The sequence below is a fragment of the Numida meleagris genome, chromosome 14 (genome assembly GCF_002078875.1).
Source record: "Numida meleagris isolate 19003 breed g44 Domestic line chromosome 14, NumMel1.0, whole genome shotgun sequence".
Lineage (NCBI taxonomy): Eukaryota > Metazoa > Chordata > Aves > Galliformes > Numididae > Numida > Numida meleagris.
This window is the reverse complement of record NC_034422.1, coordinates 6,640,900-6,657,928: the sequence shown is the minus strand read 5'-3', so window position 1 is coordinate 6,657,928 and position 17,029 is coordinate 6,640,900. Positions and strand designations below refer to the sequence as shown.

Genomic DNA, 17,029 nt, shown 5'->3' with positions numbered 1-17,029 from the left:
ATATTTTTCCTTATTGTTCAGGAAGCCACTAACTGAACAAAGTGAGCCAGTCCCACTGGCTGTAGTCAACACTTGCACTGAGTCATGCAAGAGGGTTGGTCTGTGATGGTGACATGTGGAATTTGACGTGCTTGCCATTATGCAACCATGACATTTCTTACTTGTTTCATTTTTCATAGGATTTTTATTTTTTTCAAATCAGACCCATTTTGATCCTCTGGATGTTGAAGAGTTGCATTTTTTTTTTGTCAGCTGATGGCTTTTTTTGTCTTGTTTTGTCCTGCAATTCCCCATTATTTCAATGTATATCTTTCTCAGTGGAAATGATTTTATGCAATAGATACCTACACACAACCAGGAACTTCTGTGACCTAACTAGGGCTCACACTATAACAGACATAAATACTTATTACTAACCATAATGATAATGAGAGGGGAAGGATAGTAAAAATTACTCAAGTTTAAAAAAATTGTTTTGTTTTTTTTCTCTGTTCTGTTGCTTTCCTGTGTTATTTTGAGCAAGTAACTTCACCTCACTGAGGTCAGTGTTCACGTACCTGCAGAACAGCAGTAATGCTTTCTCATATCAGGTCTCTAGAAGTGCTTTAAACTTCTGCAAACATGAACTTTATGGCAATGCTCCAAAGTACATAAAAGAGTAAAAAGCATATGCTTGGATGACAATGAAAAGACGGGATGGTTTTGAAGACTGGCACAGGTGGCGTGATGCTTCACAGTTCTGTCCATCAGTTGCAAGGTCATTATTGCAGAACTTCATCTATTATGTTTGTACAAGAAAGTCAGCTAAAGGATTTAGAATCTCCAGTGACTTCCTGTGCTTCTGCATTCTTCCCAATTAGCAATACCTAGCACTTCACCTGCAGAATCCTTCTGATGACTGTAATAAATAACTTCTCATACTTTACACACACTGAGCACGTTGGCTTCATGACACCCAACAGAGGTAAAAACTGCTGTTATAACACCGAGGAATTGTACACAAAGGTAAAATTATTTATCCAGTCCACTGGAGCAAGTCAGTGGGATGCAGAGAACCACACCAAGTAGTGCTAGGAAAGACTTTAAAACCTCATGAAGAAAACAGACTAAACCAGAAGCAATTACATCTTCATCCATTTTGTCAGTCCTGTGTGATCCAGAGGCTTTTCACTTGTTTGGCAGATGCACTTGGGATGTAATTGTTTTTAAAATTAAGGCTTTCAGATATCACCGAGTGCTATACATGGTATTCTATTGTTCAAAAGGCTCATTTTCATATGAGGAAATAAAATACTAAGATGAAATGTGCAAAAATAGTCCTAAACAGCAAGTTTATGTCTTTTATATGCAAGGAAGGATGGTTATTTTTCAGAACAAACTAATATGAAGGCTCTAAAAAGAATGCACACTCTAAGTATTTCATGAGAGATGTTTAGTTAAAACCAGTATTCAAATTACTGGTGTAAATGTCCTGCTAAGCTGACATGAAGATCTGCTTCATGGAATTTTGTAGAAGTTGGTGGGCAACCATGACTGTTCCCCTTAAAATAAGCATGAAAAATAAACACCCCTCTGGAATCAGAGAGCTGAAACAACAGCAACTCAAATGACAGACACATGGCAAAACTTCTGTACATTGCACATTATCCACATGGTTTCCCTCTGGACTAACATAGAAAGTGCAAAAGGGGCATTTGAAATCTGGAGCTTTGCATTTGTGTGAGAGAAAAGAAGCAAACATGCATATACTAGGGACACAGGGTGAGAAACGAAAACTGCATTTTAGGCTGTTGACATGAGAAAAATTTGAGAAAGCCTTTTGGTGAAAATATTGGCTTTGGCCTAAGTACTGTGCACAAAAATCTGTGGTTCATTTAATCCAATACTTTTGGAAAGAATATTTTTCCATACTTCATAAGCAAACAGGACTTCATCAAAGGAATGCTTAGCATCATCGTGTAATTGTCTTCTAACACAGGCAACCCATTAATCTCCACTCTGGCTAACAGCTTTAATCAAAAAAATGGAAATAATACAAACAACATCAAAAATTATGTAGTTGGGCTTACTTGAAATAACACTTGATTTCACAAGTACCTGAGAAGGGTGTCTCAGCATGAGCCAGTCGGTGCGGCTGTCTCCTGGGGATTTATAAGAACAACCATTAGAATTTCTATCATTCTTTCCATCCTGTCATCCTGAGCTGCAACTTTCATGCCATCCCATTGGCTAGCACACTACGCCTGGCTAGACCGGATAATCAAGCCCAAGAAATTGCTTTTCTTTTCGATTGCCATGCACAATCCATAGTCATTTTTTAACAGTCTGGAAGAACAGAGCAATGAGCACGATATACATAAGATGGTCACTGTTTTGGATACAAAAGGCCGGGCTGATGTTGTCTGTCTGTGAGCCAATAATCTGATGAAGGCAGTGATGCTAGTATAGCCCTCCAAATAGTTGGTTGGCTTTGATGACTGACAGGTAGTGCTGCTCTCAATTCTTCCATTGACTGATTGCTCATCGAGTTATTTTACTTGAAGGGCAATTAACTGTTCTTCACGGTTTATCTGCAGGCTACTTGTGACGTTCTTTTTAAAGAAATACTGCTATGTTGTTAAAGTCAAGGATTTATAAAGGAATTCCAGAAAAGACTGATTTTACCTGTCAAGACTAGGATTTTATTAGCACTTGACATCCCACTGCAGCATTTATAAACTAAACTCTACAATATTACAGAGAAACTGTCTTACCTGTAGCAGCATGAAAAGATTTCCAACATTCCAGGCCTCATTTGGGGGCCAGTCCATCGCAAGTCTGTGGAATGATGAATTATTTGGCCATTACTGGCTTATGCCATCTGGCTGTAAGGAACAGAGGGAAAAATGGGTGAGTCATAGCGAGCAGAGCAAGGCTGCACCTCTCACAGAAATCAGCAATATCCCTTCACTAAAAAAACCACCACAGTAGACATCTATACCTTTTTTTGATTGTCTCCCTCATTTATATCCCATCAAGTTGCTCACCGCTGTGACTTTGTTGCATAACAGTTCTTATTCTTCTTTTAAAAGTAGATTATTGGCTGGAAAATATAGGAAAGAGATACTGAAAATAACAGAAAGAAAGGAAGGGGAAGCAGACACTAAGGGAAGAGCACCTTTGGAGTTCTGGGCACTTACAGCTGCAAAACACCGCCACACAGAGAGCAAAATTGCTCTCCCCAGAGAAGGCATTCCAATTTACACTGTGAGGATTCAGTTCTCAATTAGTGGCTTCCAATTTTAGTTTGTTTTGAATGCCTGTCAGCATTGAAGAGAAAATTAGTACAGTGTATAGCATTTTCTCAGGCCAGGGATTCACTGACCTGGGTTCCTTTTCCTAGGAAAAAGGGTAGTTAGAGCTGCAATGCCTGTAAAAACCTGCTAATTAAGACTTCACAGGATTTTGGAACTGATCTGTGAATTTCAAATAGAAGACAAATGTACAAAAATCATCTCATTTAAACTCCTCATTTTAAATCTCTTTCTTTTGTGTTCTGTTGTTGTAGACTCTCTAGTCACTATTTTCTAACCTCCTTGCAAGCTGTACCTTACTTAGAGGTGTGCTCAGGGAAAGCAACTTACTTTTAGAAGAATTAAATGTAATGAATTGTGGATTTTATTCCCAACATTGGTATCTAGGCATGGGCAGCTGAACAGATTTTGCTACAGGATTGGCTTGTCTATTGCATTGCTAAACCCTCTGCTAGCAGAGATCCCACATCAGGAGGTGATCCAGTCCCATGCTGAACACACCAATGAGAAAGGCTTCCTGATGTCTGCTCTGTCTCCTCAGCTGTAGTGTAAGCTCACAACATTTTGTCCTCTCCAGCAGTTTATTTCTTCTCTCTTTGCTTCAGTCTTCCATGTATTTGTGGCCATGTCTCCTCTCTGCCTTCTCTTATCCAGGTTAAATATACCGAATCCTTTCAAGCCTTCCTCACAGGCTGTATTTTCAAGTTGCATGATTGCTCTCATCAAGGCTTTCTCCAGCCCATTCACAGACCTCTTGAAAAGCAGTGGTCGATTCCAAATTCAGCTATCCAGAGGATTCTTCATGTTCAGCTCTTAAGCAGTTCTGTTCTGAGTCTGTAAAATGCTACAATAAGATTTGGGGTTTGAATGAAGCTTACAGCTGCTACAGAAGTACAGATAATAAGTAAAAGTATTATATATAAATTCTTGCTAGTAATAGTAGTCCCAGCTTTCCACCCACTTCCCATTCATACATTTCATTTTGCTCTTTTTATTACATCTATGTTAAATTCTCAGTGTCAAAATATTCCTGACCTTAGTGTATAATGAATTTAGATTGAGATAGATGAATGAAATTAAGCTAGCCTAGTATTTATGTTTTCCTAGACAGTTTGACTTCCTGATATACCAAAAAGCAAAGAAAACACAATTTATTTTACTCCCAAGGTGTTTCCTGTAGGAAGGAGAGATGTTTATGAACAAGAAATGCCTTTTACAGTCTAAAAAGGGCTAAAAGAAAGAAGGGGACAGACTCTTTAGTAGTGTCTGTTGGGAAAGGACAAGGGGAAATGGTTTCAAACTAAAAGAGAGGAGAAATAGATTGGATATAAGGAAGAAGTTTTTTACAATAAGGGCAGTGAGGCACTGCCACAAGTAACCAGCAGCGGCAGACTTCCCAGGGCAGCATGTGGGTGCCTGGCTACAGGGAGTGAGAACATCCCTTAGCATCTGCAAGTACAACCTAGCATGCTTCCACGCTCTGTGATGCAGCTGGAGCTGCTATCCCCGTGCTCCAGGTTTCCGTCAGGCTCCGGTGATGTGAACATCCCTCTCCTCCCCCGGGAAGTCTGATGGCAGGTTTGACAACATGCTTCAATCAGTGCTGAGTGAACATTTCAGGGAATCTAATGAATCAGACACAAACCTTGGCAGATGGCCGCACCCATCTCCTACAGGAGGCAAGGGCAGGGAGGTGACATCCTGTTTGTGAGCAGGGGCACGGTGCTGTGACAGCAGCATGATCCAGAGCAGAGGTTAATGCACCCATTTTCTGCACAATGTACTGAGGATGACTTTACATTTTAAGTTCCCTGAAAATACAATGTGAAGTAAAACAGTTTGTGTTCATGCTGCTTAATGTAGAGAAGGAAAATATACTGAATTTAAATATGTTAAAGCTCTCTCGTCTTTAACTGTTCCATTCCTACTTGTTAACTATCAAAGATTTAAAATTACAATATTGGCCTGTGACTCCAAGTGGAATCTTTACTAATTTTGCAAAAGTTAAAACTGACATCTTTGAACACAAAATAGCAAAAAAAAAGACATTTTAGATGTCTGCCATGGGACAAAGGACATCTTTGAGTTACAAGGAACTGCTCCCAGTATTAAAAGCTGTTGCTGTATCAGTTACTAGAATTCTTACTTGTTGCCAATGAATAACTCTCAAACACAGAGATTTGAAGAATTAATATTTCAACAAATTTGCATGGAAAATTAAATAATTGAAATATAAATGTAGAAACTCTGTATCTTGAGAACTGAAACACTTTTTATTTCCAAGAGCTTCATATAAAACTTGATGTAAAATAAGCAGTAAATATTAAGCTAGAGAAACTTCCAATGAAAGATCTATTTTGCCTTTGCGTGTAAGTATTAGTCCTTCCTCTCTGCAGACCACTCTCAGCATTACGATAGCATTGCCAAGCAGTCCTCCTCCCTCCTGCAAAAGGAAGAAAACACCACAGCCCCCAAAGCCTACACTGGTCAAAAAAACAGGCATTTTTGTAACTGGTTCTTGAAAACTGATGTTAAAATCCTCAGATCTCAGTCAAACTCTGTAGGATTTGGACAGTTTAACATTACACGCCCTGAAAAAATGCTTTATAAAGTGGCCCTTGTAATAGTTTGTATGAATTACATAAATCCACCTTGTCACATTTGTATTTTTACAGTATTAAACAGAATATTGTAGCAGACTTTTTATCATTTTTTTCCTCATTTTATTGCACCAGTTTTCAGGGAGGTTGAATTTTAAAACAGTACCAAATAGCTGTATTTAAAGCCTACCTATTTTGGGGTATTAATAATGAGTCTTCGGAGACATTAGAGATTCAGAAATTCAGGACAACTGCGAAGGGATCTGTCCATTTCTCAGCCACTCTTCCTCAGTGATGGGCAGCATTTAAGTACTTCCCACCATAAGGCACTACTGATGTTAAATCAGAAATAAACTGTTCTCTGTGCCTTCAGCTGCTGGAACAAAACAAAAAGGCTTCAATTACAGTAGCAGAAATTCAATTAAGCATCAGGAAACTCCCTAAAAGTAATTACAATTGAACAGTGGACGAGATTGCAGTTGGACTCTCTTGACTTTGGATGGGACAAGTATGTGTCACAAATCATGCTGTCACAGCTTAGGTCACAGCACTGGATTGCATGACTTCTAAGAAAACCTTCTAGCATTAGGATTACGATTCTATAATTCACATTTACAGTCGTTTCACATCCAGGCTGTTTGTGAGCTAGGTAAGTCACACTCATTTTTCATACATTAACTTGTCCTTATTCATTTCGCTATTTGTATTTCCTCCATCAATCCTACTTTGCCATTGGTCAGTCTCCTTCAATGACCATTGTTAATACACCCAAATGAGAAAAATGTGAATATTTTTCCTTTGCAATTAAAATATATTTTTTCTTGAAATTTGAAATTATTTCATTTCATTGTCTAGTTTTTCTTTTCTATCAAATACTGTGGTTTTTTTCCCTTCAATCCTTTGATGGGACAAGGGGGAATGGCTGTAAACTAAAAGAGTGGAGACTGAGGTTAGATGTTAGGAAGAAACTCTTCAGAGGGCTGTGAGGTCCTGGCACTGCCCAGAGCTGTGGGTGCCCCATCCCTGGAGGTGCCCAAGGCCATGGATGGGCCCTGGGCAGCCTGAGCTAGACAAGGGCAGCCAACCCACAGCAGGGGCTGGAAGTGGATGATCTACAAGGTCCCTTCCAACCTAAGCCATTCTATGATTAATTCTATGATTCTTTCTAAGTTTTACTTGGAAAAAAAAATGAAGAAACTCTATTTTTTTGAATCCCAGTTAGTGTGCCAAGAAACACCAGTATTCCTTGCACAGTGGCATTATTAATGATGGTATTCGGGCTCTTCTATATAACATGCAGGAGACAGAAGAGCCAGAATTCAGGGTGTGGAAATCTAGTTATTGAAGATGACATAAAAATAGTAACTACTTCTTCTCTTTCTCACATTTCTTACTGCCACAATGGAAATTAAAACTAAAATGGCCATTTCTGAATGAACAGAAAGATGTACACCAAAGCCTTAGGATGAAAAGGATTTCCACCATCCATTACAAAGGCATTAATATAAAATTAAACCAGATGCCAAGACAATGTTCCTTTAAATTCCATTGCATAGTAAGAAATAGTCATTTTGAGGCAAGAATAGTGAATTTCTACATTCAGCTCACAGGACTGAACAGACCACAAGCATCTCCTGCTAAACCTCAGCACCATGCTGCAGAGCAGCCCCAGGGCACATCCAGAACCCAGGCAGCATGGCCACAGCTCCTCAAACCAGACCCAGCCGTAGACTGCTGACCCATCTGCTTGAAAAATAATTTTAAAAAAAGACTGATTTTATGTACAAACCTATTTACAAGTCAAGGGTTTCATTTCTTCACCTCAAGGATTTATGTCACCAAGTTATTCTCGTCTTTTTCTAAGTCATACCATCTCCTGTAATGTAGTACAAGTCTTCTTTGTAGTTATTGCAGTACGCCTCTGAATGCCACATCGAAGTTACAGTGGCTGACATTTTCTGGTGACATGCAGAACAGAAATAATATTTCTTTTCACTAGGTTATACAAGATTTTCTGCACCAGATGCCAGGCAAACAGTATTAGATTCACAGAATTCATTACACAACCAGGACCTTAATACCGAACATTTCATGTCTCAAGCTATGTCAGCATTCCTTGCTATGTAAGCTTATAAATCATACAATGGTGGCCATGTAAATCTTACATTTACCAGTGATTATTTCACTAAACTGTGCTGAGGCAGGGCAGGACATGCTTCTCAGTTTTATCATAGAATGTGCCATCGCCTCACCACCCTTACTGTAAAAACTTCTTCCTTATACCCAATCTAAATCTCCTTTCTTTTAGTTTGAAACCATTTCCCCTTGTCTTATCACACAGACTCTGCTAAAGAGTCCGTCCCCTTGTTTCCTATAACCGCCCTTTAGGTACTGAAAGGCCACTCTCATGTCTCCCTGAGACCTGGTACTAGATTAATTCAATGACTAGTATTTAACTTCAAATTGTCAGATCAAATACTCAAAGATTCAGGAAAAAACCTTCAAACAAATAAAGTTCTATGAAACGGTGAACAGAAGTTCACGTTGAAATATCCTCCCAGAAAAAAAAGAAGATGAAAAGGGATTTCTGGAACGCCGGCACCATCTCCAGCTCACAGGAAGCAGCCTGCTTGTCGCTCAGGAGCAGCTCAGGTTACTGACCTGACACACAAACACATGGAGCAAGATCCTCAGAGCCCGGCTGTGCCCTGAGAGGTTTGCCAAGCCCCAGACCAATGACAAAGCACAGCCTCTGGCAGGTGTATAATTTATCCATGCACCTCTGTCTGCGCTTAGCCCAGCATGAGTGCATCCAGAGTTACGCATACCTCTCTCGTAGCTCTGAGTCAGCTCTTTATTCAAAAACAACACCTTGGTTTGTATTTCAAAGCAATTAGTGAATTGAATCGACAGCTATATCAAACCTTGCTTCTCCATTTGGGAGCTGCTGTGACAACCCTATTCCTCTGGGGTAAAGCATTCCATAAAGCTCTGGAAGGAGCATGTGAGAGCTGGAGACAAAGAATTTTCAGCCTGGGGTAACCTAGAACAACAGATGCACCCAAAACCCAGCTACCTCTAGAAAACATTGCAAGTCCTTTTTGTTGACAAGCCTTTCTGGCATGAGTGTTGCTTGTGAACATCTTATTTTACTCCTAGCTCTGCTATCTGTATTGATTTTGCAGTAGATGTACCAAGTGGTACCATTAAAGTATTAGAAAATGTAAAGAGAGAATTTTTTCCAGTGTACAGGTTAAATGTATATACACTTTTTCTTTCTCTATTCTTGTCTCGTACGAATTCATGAAAACAATATAAAACTCCTACTCTGGTAACAAAACAATAACACCAGTCACTATCTCCCAGTGAAATATTGTGACTAATCTGAGCTCAGCAGCTTTCCCATTCCTCTGAGGAGACCTTGTGAGCACAGCTTATCTCACCAGCCAGCACTCAGCTGCCACGTCCCACCTGCCATCAGATCTTCAGAACTCAGCATTCTGAGTACTTGGAGGGCTCCTGAGGGAGGGTGGGGCGGATTTCATGCCTGTATGTCCGTCTGCAGCCCTTGTTCTCTGTCATGCCTTGACCGAAAAGAACAGATGCCCACAACAGTCTCTCTCTTACAAAAGCCTTTGATACCAAATCTCCCTGTTCAAAAATGAGACTCTCCAGTGCAAAGTGATTATGTAGGTCACTCCAAAAGTAATACCTCTTAATTATTTCCATGGAAACTACAACAGATACAAAGAACAGAATAACACTATTTGGTAGAGCGCATTCTCAGCTACAAAACACGATTTTTCAACACTGTAACCACCATTAGCTGTGCATTTTTGGCAGTGATGAACAAGAGTCTGTGTGCCACACTCGTACAAATCTGCACCAGCAGAGGTGATCCCTAAAAGCACCACTCACCCCTCACTGTGCTCACATCTACTGCTGGGTCTTCATAAACGTTCAGCAAGTATCAATGAATGTCAGTGGGCACCTTTTTTTCCACATGGAGGAATTCATTTCCACACCTTGGCTTCATGCGTACTTCCATGCCAGACGCCATTTTGACTCAGGTAGGGGGTCTGAGCCCAAGGGTATGAAATCAGACTGATGGAAATAGGGCAGCTCATACAACAGTGCCCAAAAAGGTCAGTTTTTCTTTGCGTCTCCTATTTTCCACATGTACTGCAGCGCTGAGAGCTGTTTCCTTGGCACCCACCCCATGTTCACCACACAGATACATGGGTTGGAGGGCACATAGCTGCTGCTCATGCATCCTTCTGGGTTCGGGGAGCTCTGGGCAGTGAGGGAAACTGAGAGGGGAATTCTCGGGGAACAGCGCTGAGGGAGCAGCAGTCGGGGTGGAGAGCGGCCATAACGCGAGGGGCTGAGGGAAGCGGCCATAATGTGGGGGTCTGAGGCGCTGAGGGGCTGAGGCAAGCGGCCATAACGGCCACAATGCGAGGGGCTCAGGCGATCAGGAGAGCAACAACAGAAGGCGCTGAGGCGATCGAGGCACACGGGGACGAGGCGCTGCCCTGAGGGCGGGGCGCGGGACGGGGCTCTGAGGGGCGCTGCCCTGAGGGCGGGGCGCGGCGCTGAGCGGAGCCGCTGGGGCGGCGGCGGGGAAGGGCTCTGAGGGGAGACGCCCCCGGGGGCGGGGTGCAGGGTGCCGGGGCGGCACCGAGGGGCGCCGAGGGCGGACCCGTCGGGGCTGGGTGAGGGGGGGGGGGTTGGGTGTATTGTTCCCCGCGCGGTGCATGCCGGGCCCGCCTCAGCCCCCAACATGGCGTCGCGCTGTCACCCGTGTGTGTGAGGAGGGAGCGGGACGCGGTGGCAGCGGGCGGGCACGGCTGCTCCCGGCGCTTTCCGGCCCGCTGGCGCCGCGGTGGCAACGCGCCGCGCCTCGCTGCTCCCTACCGCGCTCCGGCTGTCCGCCGGGGATCCCCCTGCCCCCGCCCTGCCCCCGCCATGGGGGGGTAGCGGCGGCCGCCTCCCCTCAGCCCTGCGGAGCCCCAACGCCGCCCGCGCCATGGGCTCTCCGGCGGCCGCTTCGGCGGCGGCGACGGCAGCCAGCGACTCGGCGCAGTGGCTGTCGGTGAAGGAGGAGACCATCTTCCTGCACGACGGGCTGATCCGGGTCACCGACCTGGCCGAGCTGCCCAGCGAGATCGTCGGGGTGGCGGAGCCCGGTGACACCGAGCTGGAGGTGAGGTGGGCGCCCGGCTGAGGGGGAGGATGGGCGCTGGGGGTGGGTGCGTGCCGTGAGGGAAGGCTGGCAGCCTCCTGGCACCGAGGCCTCGGATTTATTGCAAATAATGGTGAGAGTGGAGCTGGGCAGGAGGACGGCGGTGGTGAAGATGGAGGGTGAATCGTCTCCTGGATGGGGATATCGTTTGAAACGCGCTGGTGTGTTTTTGAAGTGGCCTTTGGCTCAGTTATTTTGATTTATGGTTTTGTGTCTTTCTGCTGTTGTAATTAACCTGTTTTACAATAGTACGCTTATGATACTGGGGTGACCGGGAGCTGTATTTACGCTGCTGCCAGCGATCGCTGTTAAGAGACGCAGGAGGGCAGCTGGGATTTTCCTTGCAGCTTTCTGCCTTGGCGGTGGCAAATTACACGGCAGTTTTATCTCCCGAGGAGACAGCGGAGGGCTGAATGTCACGGATTGTAGGCTGCATCTCTTCTGCAGGCTGTGTCTGTTCCCTGTGTGCCTCCCTTCTCTCCTTTCACCCCGCCCTCCTCTCCAGCAGTGTGGCTCGCAATGACACAGGGTCTTTGTCAGAGGAGCCAGGAGGGGATGGTTCGGCAGCAGCTCTGTCTCTGCGCTGTGCTGGGTTGTGTTGAGGCCTCAAAACCCTTCAGCTGCTCCCCAGGAAACCAGCAGCCAGGCCGGAGGGTTCGGTCCCAGCGGCGTCATTGTTCGAGGCGTGACGTGGAGTCTTTATGGCCTTTATGAAAACTTCCTACTGCCTTATCTAGGGAGAGAGATTTCCTGCTGAGAGAGCGTTTTCTGCTCTGTGTGATGTGGCGCTGGAGATCGGGATGGGAGCAGTAGCTGCTCCCGTGAAATGGATGTGGGCAAATATCACATGAACGGTGCAAGACTGGATTTTAAGGTGGATGACAGCTCTGAGCATAAATGTGAAATGGTTCTCCATTGTGATCGGAGTCCACTCTGGCATTCGGTGCAGCTTGAATTCAAGAATGCATTTTGATTCCATTACATATTTCTGGAAACAGCATGAAGTCTAATAAATGTGCGTGGGGAAAACACACGCTCTCACAGCATTTTTAGTGCCGTGTGGTAGTGAAGGAGGATACCCATTAAAAACAAAGTTTTATAAGATCTAACAAGCTAGAAATATGTTCTGCTATGGAACTTGACGAACGCTTTAGGACTGGATGGTTTTTTGTTCCAGTGAGGAAAAGGCTATGTCTTGTCCTTCAGACACTTTTATGAGTCTTTCAGCAGCACAGTGCCAATGATAAACACCATCTTTTCTGTTCCTGATTGTTTTTTGTTGTTGCTACCCATGCTTGCAGCGTGAAACTTTAAAATAAATAAACATCTCTTTTTGCTGTGGTCTTCATCTTTATATATAACCTTAAGCATTTTATTTCCTTTCACTAAAAGAATAGATGACCACAAGAGACTTATTTTTCAGTTCTTGTTTGTATAATGGTTTATAGGTTTTTTGGCAGTGTTGGTGGGTAGGGTATTTAAAAAAAGATTTGAGATTGCAAGTCATGTAAATTAATTTTCTCATAACTTTTTTTTGTGTGTGTGCCTTTTAAATAAAGGGCTACCTTGGTAAATTGGAGTGGCCTTGAGGAGCCATTTTGTGGAAATAGGTGCATGCATCTTGTTGAAGAAGCGTGGTCGTATGGTCGACTAATAACACTGAATGGTGCATTTGCACTGTTCCTACTCCTAGGCACTTTGTAATAAATATATTTGAAAACGGACTGCCTGGAAGTCTCTTGGGATATGTGATGGGACGAGGGTAGGAGATGCTGCAGCTGCTGCTTTGATCAGTAAACTTCTTCAATGCACTTCTTGTGCTTTGTCAGCGGCAATGAGAACCCCGATTGACTCTTCTGTATGAAGTGGTTAATTAAAAAATATTCGACATGTAAACTGATGCTTTTTTATTTTAAAAGTAACACTGTAGTCTGTTTTGCTTAAAAATCCCTTTAAAGCTATATTGGTGAATAATGTCAGTGTATTTGCACGTTTCCTTTGTCCTTCTGTTCTAAGGTTTTGTTACAGTGCTGGCGTTCCACCAAAAAAGGTTTATGAAAATCTACACCTGTTGTTCTGACTTGCATGTTATTTTTTTAATATCTGTCTAGCTGTGCATGCGTGTATGTATTCATATGTGTGTATATATATATTTTATCCCATAATAGTATTTTCCAAGAGTGTTAACCTTCTCCTTGACATGAAGGTAACTTGTTCTAGAGATACCATTCAGTTCTAAGTGTCATTTATTTCTTATTTTTAATTTTTACATAGCGTAAATGGTGCATACTGTATTCTTAGAGTATCAGCATATTTGCAAAGATACAGTACCAAAAACAAAAGGGATAAATATATTGTTAATATCGATAGATTTTTATACTGGTGTGCGTATAAAAGCAGCTTCTGGTGTGGGTTTCCCAATCAGATCTAGTCAGGAAGAGAGCTAGATTAGTTACCAGTTATGCAAGCCTTTGTGCCCTTTGTACTAAGGAATTACTTTCCAAGTGCATAAGGTCTTCTGCTTCTTGGAGTCAACCTGATTCGACTAACAGCTGACAAGGTTGCCAGGACACTTTGCCCTGTCTCTGCCATGGATATTAATGCCTGCTCAGGAGGGGCAGCTTAATGGAAGGTGAGCTGTTCCTTATGTGCTGCAATGGAAGCTACAGCACTTCAAGACTCTTCCCAGTCAGTGTCTTTCACAGAGCTGATAACCCCAGCGTGGGCTGTCTGAAGGCAGCGGTCCCTTCAGCCACATAGTTTAGTCTGCTGTTGTGCCAAGAGTCAACATGCTACATCTTATGAGAAAGCCAGCAATATGAATTGATGTTGTAGCCCTTGGCAATGTAATAAGAACAACCACTGTTAAGTGGCGTTCTTAGAGACTATAACAAAATGGTAAACAACGTTCACTTGTTTTTACACGATTTCACTGGGTTGACAAACATTACCATTGTCATCCTGCCTTTTAAAGAGGACTTGTTCCTGATCTTCAAATTTCTGTCCGGTGTTTCCATTAGTTTTAAAGACACGGCATCAACGATTTTTCAGGTTCACTGGCGATAGCTTCAGTTATTTGTTCTACGAAGAAGTAGGTGGGAAGAAAGACAAATCTTCAGTACATAGTCACAGTATAAAGTGGAACAACTTAATGTGCCGCTGCACTTCTGTGACTTGTAAACTCTGTTTTACTTAACAGCCTCATGTAAATAGTAATCATTCTGGTATCTGGTTTTTGTTTGTTTGCTCTACATGAGGTAGGAGCTGCGTTTCCAGTGCCAGTACTGTCTGGATCATGTATTTCTGTCCTCATCCCATAGTTTGGTTCCTGTCAACTCCATTATTGTAGGACAGAATGTGAGATGCCACTGGGCCCTGGTCACTCTGCACTACTTGTACGTATCGTTAATTGCACGTAGGTGTGAAAATGAAGATGGTGTTCTTTCTTCTGTCTGGGCTAGCTGTGTAGGGACAAGTCCAGCCGTATTTGAACAGGATGTGGCAGTCCTGTGATTGCCTTGTGCTTTCTGTCTAAATGCTTTAGTCTTGGAGGTATCTGCTACACTTGGAACTTTCCCCCACTTTGCTCATGGGTTGGCAGAAACATTGTCACTTCTGACTGCTGAGGGAGAGGGTAATTCTTCGTAGTTCTCTGTAATTATCTAGGTCAGTGCTTCCCAAATCTTTCTGGATGTGACCCTGCTTGCATCTACAAGCTTCCCTTCTGACAAGCTAAAAACCTCTAGTGGCAGCATAATCAATTGCCTTTGTACAAAGTGGGTGACCCTTCTTGGGGTTATGGTCTCTTGCTGGGGAGCTGCTGCTGCAGGCGTGTGTGCTGGGCAGGTCGTGTTGCTAGCCCTGCTCCTGGCAGCCATCCCCTCCAAACACTTCAGCACTCCTCTGAGGGCGTTCATAGCTTTCAGTGTAGTACCAGTGGCTGGGTCTTGGAGTTAGCTCTGCAAGGATGGATAGCCGTACAGATGTGAGCCTTGGCTGTTGCGTTTGTGGAGGAGTGAATCATCTTCTTTTAGGCATCGCTGAAAGTCTCTCGCTTCCTGCCCAAGAGGACTCTGAAATTTTGCTTTATTTCCTTTCAAGCTCACTTTCATCAGATTATAGTTGTGTAAACCACCAATTTTGTGTGATTTCATCTCCAGGGGAGTTGCTGGTTTTGTTATCAGTTATTATGACCTGTGTGAATTTATATAAACTTCCTCTATAATAAAGCCTACCCTGCCTTTTTTGTTTGAGTTGCTTTATTTTTCCTGGTGGAGAAATATTAGAAAATGTCCTCTGAAAGAAAATTCTGCAAACGTATCTTCCCAAATTTAGTGCCTGTTACCGACTGTAGCTGAGTATTTCAGTGGTCTGTGCTCTCAGATGTTTAAATGGCAAAGATTTTTCTTTATCTGACGTTTTTATCTAATTAAATAAGAGACACGTGTTTTAATGAACAAATAAAGAAGCATTGCTTTGCTTTACAAACAAGATTTTGTTTATAGTTTGCCTGTACTCTGATTCATCTCGGATATCAAGGTTGTGTTCAGAGTTTGTCCAGGAACAAAAAAAAGGTTTGGTCCGTTATAGTGCATGTGGTGAGAGGTATGGGTTTCCTTAGTGCTAATTTCAGAGCAAGCTGTTGGGCTTCTAATACTTTCACAGGGGGGAATAGTTCGTGCTTTTAGCTGAGTTAAAAAGCTGTGCTGCTATGTGCAAGATCAGGAATCAATAGAATCCTTGAACAAGGTGATGCAGTTAAAATTTCTTGCAGCAAAAGGAAAAAAAAATGGAACAGTCTTGAAAGTTCCCCTTTTTAAATGCAAGGGGCATCTCTGTGGTGTAGTTTCCACCCGCATAATGTAAGTACGGGGTAGCTCCTAAGAAACTACGACATTTCAGTGTCTAAAACAGACTGAAAATGTTTGTACGTATATAAATATCTTCTAAACATTCAGACATGTCAAACAAAAAGCCTTATAGAGGGCTTGGGAAAATATTTTAAAAGAAATTAAGGCAGAGTTTTCATGGAGCCAGCTTCCTACTGCGTGGCTGCAGAAAGTGCTGCGAGCAGAAATGCTGTTACCCAGCAGAGCAACAAAGTGGAGGCCTGGGGTTATGAATCCAGTGCTGTTTATGGGAGCAGTTTGATTTGTGATATGTATTTCTATTTTGTTGAGTATCCTGTCAGTTCTGGTATTTCACTTATAATCTATACATCTTGGAATTCTCTCATCCCTATGTAATTTTATTTGTATTTCTAGAGTAAAGAGAACCAAGTAAACAAGCAGTGCTCCCTCTGTTAATGCTGTGGTACTTGAGAAATAACCTTATAGCTGTAACATGGTGGTGAAAGCAATGCAGTCAACATTTTTTCATCCCTCTTTAAAATATATCTTACGATTTCCACGCTGCTTCTGCCCTTCTGTGCTGTTTGTTCCTCTCGTGAGATGGGGATGATGCTTATTTAATGCTCAGGGGTATTATGTGTGTAACTGATATCACGAAGATACTTTTGCCTTCAAAGAGTTGCTCTCTTTGTGTGTGAAGTTCAGCTAGTTTAGTTACGCAGAGAAATAATTAAATCCTGGTTTGGACATATCAAAGTCATCACTTACAATATATAACTTTAGGAGAAGAATACACCTTTGTGTGAGCTGCTTCGTTGTTCGTCTGTTCTGTGTGTAGCAGAACGAAAGCAGCACGTTCAGCTTGAGACTCATTGTGAGAAGTGTGCTGGTAGAGCTGCTGGAAATAGTCCTTGTTCATGTCTGTTGCTGGCCGTGTGTTTTCTTCTTTTCCATTCTGCTCCTTTCTGTTTTGCCCACTGTGAACACCCCCCAGTCTAAACAGAAAAGCCTGGCTTCAGAACCAAGCCAGAGGTAGTGGCT

General features: G+C 42.8%; 1 protein-coding gene and 1 long non-coding RNA gene across 6 annotated transcripts in view; one reads left to right on the top strand and one right to left on the bottom strand.

The window, feature by feature from the left end:
- LOC110406521 lies at window positions 1,709-5,135 on the bottom strand. Its single transcript, XR_002443483.1, has 5 exons — window positions 4,939-5,135; window positions 3,795-4,137; window positions 2,981-3,082; window positions 2,754-2,864; window positions 1,709-2,141 (listed from the first exon to the last, which is right to left on the bottom strand). It is a non-coding gene; the product is annotated as an uncharacterized LOC110406521 (long non-coding RNA).
- HECTD4 (HECT domain E3 ubiquitin protein ligase 4) overlaps window positions 10,654-17,029 on the top strand; it is a 69,185-nt gene continuing 62,809 nt past the window's right edge. For 3 of the 5 annotated variants that reach the window (XM_021413384.1, XM_021413383.1, XM_021413382.1), the window contains exon 1: window positions 10,655-11,099. In XM_021413384.1, coding sequence (XP_021269059.1) covers window positions 10,923-11,099 — 177 coding nt within the window. In that variant the 5' untranslated portion in view covers window positions 10,655-10,922. Of the gene's footprint in view, window positions 11,100-17,029 lie in introns of all 5 variants that reach the window. The other 2 variants (XM_021413381.1, XM_021413380.1) reach the window with 1 other exon arrangement.